The sequence below is a fragment of the Equus asinus genome, chromosome 17 (assembly GCF_041296235.1).
Source record: "Equus asinus isolate D_3611 breed Donkey chromosome 17, EquAss-T2T_v2, whole genome shotgun sequence".
In the NCBI taxonomy this organism is placed as follows: domain Eukaryota; kingdom Metazoa; phylum Chordata; class Mammalia; order Perissodactyla; family Equidae; genus Equus; species Equus asinus.
Window position 1 is genome coordinate 41291233 of NC_091806.1, and position 7551 is coordinate 41298783.

General features: G+C 38.6%; 1 protein-coding gene across 3 annotated transcripts in view; it reads left to right on the forward strand.

The window, feature by feature from the left end:
• LOC106822087 (organic anion transporter 7-like) overlaps positions 1-4930 on the forward strand; it is a 30455-nt gene extending 25525 nt beyond the window's left edge. For 2 of the 3 annotated variants that reach the window (XM_014827108.3, XM_070488046.1), the window contains 4 exons: positions 470-684; positions 1470-1578; positions 2221-2424; positions 3744-4930. In XM_014827108.3, the coding sequence (XP_014682594.1) occupies positions 470-684; positions 1470-1578; positions 2221-2424; positions 3744-3804 (589 nt within the window). In that variant the 3' untranslated portion in view covers positions 3805-4930. The remainder of the gene's footprint in view (positions 1-469; positions 685-1469; positions 1579-2220; positions 2425-3743) is intronic. The other variant, XR_011495136.1, reaches the window with a different exon arrangement.
• The last annotated feature ends 2621 nt before the right edge of the window (positions 4931-7551 follow it).

Sequence of the window (7551 nt, forward strand, 5' to 3'; positions counted from 1 at the left end):
GTGAGAAGAGAGTAGGTAACCTGAATTAGATTAGGATTCGATAGTTTGAATAATTTTAGGGGACTCTGAGCTGTACTGGTGATCTGTAGTTGTCCAGTACCTCACCCTGGGGTGATTTAGGGGAGGGGGGATATTGGCTTGGTGTGTGAGTTTGATAAAAGAGATGGTTGGGGGTGTGAGCTATGGATTGTTGGCTTGCATATGAAAGGTACTTTCACAGGGGGGTCATTTGCTATCTCTAGGAATTATCTAGCCCCATAAAAAGCAGACTCTCGAGTATCAAGGCCCTAAATACCAGAGTATCAAAAATACATAAAATAAGAGAATACAGTCAACACAGAAATATTCTACAAATCAGACTATGCATTTATTCTTTACACCTACCCCTAGTTTCCTGGCTCAATAATATCACTTGTAGGACAGAGAATCTAAACCCCATGATATCTTTCTTTCCTCCTGTTCCCCACAGATTTACAACCTTCCTTCCCTATTTTGGCCTGAATCTCCATGTCCAGCACTTGGGGAAAAATGTTTTCCTGTCCCAGGTTCTTTTTGGTGTAGTCACACTTCCAAGCAATTATGTTGCACTTTTGGCACTGAATCACCTGGGCCGTCGAGTCAGCCAGATGCTTTTCCTGTTCCTGCTGGGAATCTCCATTCTGATCACCACATTTGTGCCTGAAGGTGAGAAAAGAGCACACGTTGAAGCACCCAGAGAAGATGTGTTCCTTGCATTCCTCATGAATTGTACTGGTCACACCTATTCAAAGCCCTAAGGAAATGCAGATTAGGTTCTAAAAATTCTCTGAAACCAACCTGAAAGTTCAGCATATATTTTGCCATCAAATTTTTGGGAAAGGAGCTCAAGTTCAATTAAGGTTGGCTCTGATATATGATGTATTCACTATATCCAAGAAGTATCTGGAAACTGGTGCCATTTCCACCAGCTCCACCAGATTGATTGATCAAGAATAATGATCTCCAGCTTATCTATTAACATAGGAGTTCTGTTATTTTGTTCGTCTCTTCTGCTTGACTAGCCCCTTGTCAATATTGTGTAACTCCTAGGTTTTAAACTCTCAGAGACATGGATGGATCTTACACCCTCAGTAATTGCCCACATGACAGTCTTAAGTTCTGTGTTAAGGACGAAGGGGATACAGCACAGAATTAATGGAAGACAGCACCTGTTGGACTTAACTCTGTCTCTCTGTTTCTGGCAAATCTCAGCTATGAATGGAGAGTTGATGAAATAACTCAATTCTTTTATTCTTGTAAGTCATAATATGCAGATAAGTCACATTTATCACCTGATTAGACATTGCACATTTTCTGCCTCTGTGCAGTTTCTCTACCATATATGTTATCCTTGCAAACACCTCCAATAGAGTCTTCTTCAGTTGTAGTTTGAGGGATGCTGATTCCTTCAGCTCTGATTTCCTGAATCTCGCTGGTCTTCTTCTTTCCAGAAATGCAGAGCTTGCGTGTGGCTTTGGCAACTTTCGGAGTAGGAGTTTCTTCTGCTGCCAGCACCAGTTCTGCTACCCATGGAAATGAACTAATCCCCACTGTAGTCAGGTACAGATCTCATGGATGATCTGTCAGGATCAAAATACGCCTTTCCTAGATAACTGACACTTATTGGTGGAGGAAAACTAAGACTGGTTAGTTATCAAAAGGAGGGATGGGCAAAAGGGACAAGGGGGCACATATGTATGGTGATAGATAAAAATTGGACTACCGGGGGTGAGCAGGATGAAGTGTATTGAGGAACTGGTAAACAATAATGTACACCCGAAATTACACAGTGTTATAAACAATCGTAATCCCAATAAAATTACTTGGGAAAAAAAGTAAATGAAAATAGTAATAATAATAATAAAAATTATAGCAAAATATCATCAAAAGCTGACTTTTTGCCCTGAACGGAGATAGATCCTTTTATGTTTCTTCTCATGTAATCTTCTGAACTACATGAAGGGTAAATGTTATGAGTAACAATATTTTTTCAATGATCAAATTGTGTTTTAATGCATATGTGAACTTGAAAAAAATTGCTAGCAAATAAGAGAGAAAATGTCCAAAACAAGACTATGGCATCAATTTCCATGTCTAAACACACTGATGTGCTGTCTCCCATAACAAAAACAAACTAATAAATCACAAATTACGTGTGTGGATTTTCACTAGATTTTTTTGTATTATTGTTTGCACCCGAAGAGCAGTAGCTGTAGGAGTCATTGGAATTGCTGCTAATATTGGGGCAGCCGTGGCCCCCCTCTTGATGATCCTAACGGTGTATTCCCCCCACCTGCCCTGGATCATCTATGGAGTCTCCCCCATCCTCAGTGCCCTTGCTGTCCGGCTCCTTCCTGAAACCAGGAATCAGCCCCTGCCTGACTCCATCCAGGATGTGGAGAATGAGTGAGTAGACCTCTTAGCTGTCCCTTAGGGTTGCTGCGCACTATAGGTCTGTGACGAGGAGGGCAGAACACCATTCAGGGTCATTATCTCCAGGGGAATGTTGAGACCCAGACTATTGCCATGTGGTCAGTGCTTTGGTTCAGCTCCAACCTCATCCCTCCCCCACAGTGATCTCAGACTCCCCCAAGCCTCCCTAGATCACACAGATCTGCTCTACCCAGGCTGAACCAGTAGGTTTAGTGGCGAAGAGGCCAAAATTAGGTGCCCTAGTGTGACACACACAGCCTTGAAGTTATTTCACAAACATGCACAGATTCAAACACCAGGTTCTCATCCCCTTGTCCCTGGCAGCCCTCAGCCCAGGGAGTGCAGGTAAGCTCTCTGAGACTGCTGGTTCCTGTAGGCCTGTATAATTTGATTCTGATTCTCCGGAGAAACAGAACCAATACGATGCATATATATACAGTGAGACAGAATTATTTTAAGGAATTGGCTCACAGTATTGTGGGAGCTGGCAAGTCTGAAATCTGTAAACAGGGAGGAGCCTGGAGACCTAGGGAAGAGCTGAAGGAAGAAAAGTGTTCTCCATTCTAAAGGCAATCTCGAGGCAGAATTCATTCTTCCTCTGCGGGACCTGTCTTTTTCCCTTAAGGCCTTCAAATGCTTGGCTGAGGCCCCTCTCACATTATGGAGAGTGATGTGCTTTGCTGACAGTCTACTGGTTTAAGTACTAACAACATCTAAAAAATACCTTCACGGAAACATCTAGACTGGTGTTTGACTCAATGTCTTGGCACTATTGCCTAGCCAAGTTGACATACAAGATTCACCATCACAAGACCTGAGTCCTGCCCTGGTCACTGACGAATCTGAGGGAGGTCAGGGAGAGGACAAGAGCCCCTCCCACAGCTGACAACATTTCTCAGGGAAAAGTGTCCTGTTGTGCTGCCTGTGAGATTCAGACCAACTGGTTTTCACTGGGAATGAAAGTGTTGAGAATAGAGATTTTAAAATGATAGAGATTGGGAAAGGATTCTAAAACTTTTCTGTGCTTCCCTTTCCTCTTCTAAAACCCTTCTTTCCAATGCCATGGTGTCCAAGGGTGACAGTAGAAACTATGAAAGCTGCTTTCCCAGATCCTGCTTGGGACCTGGGTCTTTCTCTTTACAAGATTTACTCAAACCCCTGGGGCAGGGTTCATGGTTTATAGTAACGCTAGTTGGTGAAGGATAAGCTTGCTCTAAAGAATGCAGGGCATCTGTGTTTATTCCACATCTTTTCATTTTTTATGTTTGTTTGTTTCCTTGTATTTTTACCAGGAGAAAAGACTGGAGGAAAGCAAAACAGGAAGAAATTTCCATGAAAGTGACACCATTTTAAGGAATTCCCGGAGCTAACTAACTGCTGATTGAAGTGCAAAATAAATGGGAAAAATGAAATAATTTATCACAAGGGAAAATTTGTAAAATAAGTAAATAAAAATATTTAATGGAAAAATGGTTTTTTTTCTAATTGCAATATTCAATTACTAAGGATAAAATACCTATAATTAATCATAATAAGAAATGTGAAGAAAATCATAACATTTTCAAAAAACTGAGAACGTTTGTATAATTGTGGATAACCAGCATATTTCTGGATAGGAAGATTGATTAGTACTAAAAGTAACAATTTTTCCCCTAATTAATTGGTATAATAATTGATGTAATTATAATGAAAAACTACATACTTTCAGAAGAATTTAAAAAATAGTTATAGGTTTATCTAGAAATTACAATAAAGTGATTCCTAAAAAGAGGACTATGGAATGAGAGGAGGCTGGCTATCATATAGGGTAGCATATGCTGGACTTTATTATAAATGCAGTAGTCAAAATAGTAGTAGCAGATCCATTTACATATAAAAGGAAATCCAGAAACAGACTATAGTAAATGTAACACTGAATATATAATTTTGGCATCATAAGTCACAGGGCAAAAGACAGGATTATGCAACAAATAGCGTAAATAACATTTAAAAACAAATGACTAATGATGTGACTTCATACTCTACATCGAAAAATATTCTGCTTTAATAAATGTTAAATGGAATAAAAAAACTAAACTTTTCATTATAAAATTTGGATACAAAGTATTGGGATAAAAAGGGTTTGAATAGTAAAGCAAATGTCAGAAATTTAAAGGCAGGTGGATTTGAATAATACCCATCTAAAGTCTCTGTTGGGCTAAATCCTAATAACTTGTCAAAGAAAACTAGAAAAATATTTACCAAAATGATAAAAGCAGTTAACCTTTGCTGGTGGACTTTTAAGTGATTGTTACTTTCTTCTTTGTAAGTTTCTGTATTCAAAGCTTAAACAAAGAATATGTCAAATTTTCAAATATTATAAGATGTCAAAAATGAAAGAGCAAATGACAAAATAAAGTTTTAAAAATATACTTTTAATATGTAGAATTCTCATCATATCTACCCCAAAGATAATAAATCAGTAGAAAAAGAGTAAAAAGCAGAACGTGTCATTTTCAAGAGAAAAAGTCACATAGGTCATAAATTTATGAAAACCTGTACACATCCACTAGAAATTAAAGACACAGAAACTCAAATGAAAGACCAACTTAATTAAAGTGTGCTCAAGTCAAGGTTGGTGAGAGTTCACTTTAAATAGAAACTCATTGATTGATGACGGAATTATAAAATAATTCATGTTAGAGAGCTGCTAAAAACACAGTTTGGCATCTTACCGAGAGCTATGAAATAAACACTCATGAATTCAGCAGCCATTTATTGAGCAGGTAGTAACTACCAAGGAGTGTGGTAAGTACTCTGCACATTAATAAGAACTGAAAAAACAGGGAATTTTTTGGGTGCTGGAAATGTGATCTATCTTGATTGTGATTATGGTTACATGACAGAATACATTTGTCAAAACTCATCAAATGATAGACTTAAAATTGCTAACTTGTATTTATGTAAATTATAACACAATAGAGATGACCAAATGAAGATGAGTTGTTTGCACACTTTTCCAATGTCTCTTCCACATTTTAAGTGCTGTTAGACCAGAAGGGACAACCAATTGGAGGGCCAGCAATGGACAAAGAGAGGGTTCCCTCTCTGTGGTGGGCAACAGTATCATTGATCCTGCCCCATCTCCCTGAGCCCTGGGTATTTCTGGAGAGCTTGAAGTTTAGTGAGGGAGCTTGTGGTAATTAAAATTCTGGCTCTTAATAAGTGAGAGGAGAATCCTGATACACAACACGAAGTTCTCCTCTTTTCAATTATCTGATGGTAATTAAGAGACACTTCAATGGGATTGCATAATGGCCCTGAGTTTCATGTTGTTCCATGGACTTATCACATCAAGGCTTGACTCTCTTAATCTCTCATTATTAGGTACGCAAAGAAGCTAGAATCCACTACTCCAACCCAGAGGATCTCCTTCATCCTCTTTACAGTGGGTCTACATAACTCCTTCCTTCTCAAAGAAAACATAGAACAGACAACCACAAACTGATTCATCACCGTGTGTCACAGGCTACAATTTTTCTGACCAGAAGTAAGGAATTGGAGTCTCACTGACTTTTGATTCATCTTGGCCTGAAAAAGAATTCCTGAAAACCAAATGTGGTTTATGCTTGTTTGGGTTCTTTAAACTGCAAGCAACAGAGCCAGCTAGCTTATACAAAAAAGGAGAGTATTGTGAAAGGATATTGGGGCAGCTTAGAAAATCAAAAGAAGACCTGGAGGTCTCAGGAAAACAGTGACAGGGGAATTGCTGGAGCCTGGGCAGCAGGAACCTGCAACCTTCTGTCTGAAGATGTTAAAATGACTCAGCCACAACAATTTCCTTTCTCTGCATCTTTTCAGGCAAGTTTCAAATTCTCAGGAGAGAGTTGTTCACTCAGAATGATTCTCCAGCAACCTTGTGTGTGTCCCATCCCTGCCTCCCCAGCCATGAATGATTCATCCAAGGGCAGAGATATGTCCATTTCACTCAAGTTTACTCATAGATGGCCAAGGATAAATGGAACTGACTCTTCTCTGCATAAATGCCATTCTGTCACTCCTGTATATAAGAAGAATAACGTATTTCTAGGTAGCTATTATGATGAAGGGAACAGCTTTGTCTTTCATATACTTGAGTTTTATACAATCTGCATCTTATGTATTATTACTTTAATGACCCAAGTCACTTTTACATGCTGCAGTTCAAATACCAATGGATGAACATTCTGAGATGTCTAACAATTGTTATATTGCCCACCAGACTAACAGTTCCATTTTGACAGCATCATCATCTTTATCTATATAGGCACCTTCTGCACTTATATTTGACATTTTTGAAATACTTTTATCTATATAAATAAAAGCTACCTTCTGTCTGTGTATAAAAACATCACACAAAACTGATGGATTGATTCTATTAAATTTGGAATTTATTTGGAATTTATTTGGGGAATGGTCTGACTTAAAATATAGACAATTTAGAGGTCCAAAATTTTCTTTGGTAGACCTTTGAAGCATCTCAAAGCCACGGGCCGTCTCACTCTCTAAAGCAGTAGGATCTGAAGCCCAAAGGAACCCAAAGACAGAGAAAACAATGTGATTTCAAGTATAACTGAAAGTATACAGTCATGAATACAATTGCTGAACGATGGGGATACATTCTGAGAAATGTTAGGCTATTTAATGATTATGCAAACATCACAGAGTGTACTTACACAAACCAAGACGGCAGAGCCTACTACACACTGAGTCTATGTAGTACTAATCTAAGGGACCACCATTGTATATGTTGTCCATTTTTGACCAAAACATCATTATTCAATGCATGACTGTAATCTCAGTTTGAAAGGCAGGAAAACAAATGCTCTGAATGACAAGTGTTGGAATTTGAAATCCGGCTGCTTTTCACAGGGCAAATCCTGGTTGGGAGCTTCAGCTTAAGTAAAATCAGGGACTTATTTACTAAAAATGGTTAATGACTTTCTTGAGCAATGCTGGGAAAGCCAGCAAACGATTTTCTTGAGTGAGTGGAAAACATAACAATAAAAATGCTGGTACGTAGTAAAAAAGAAACATAGAGTCTCAGAAAGTTATTGCTGAAGAAAAGAAGAAAATCATCTG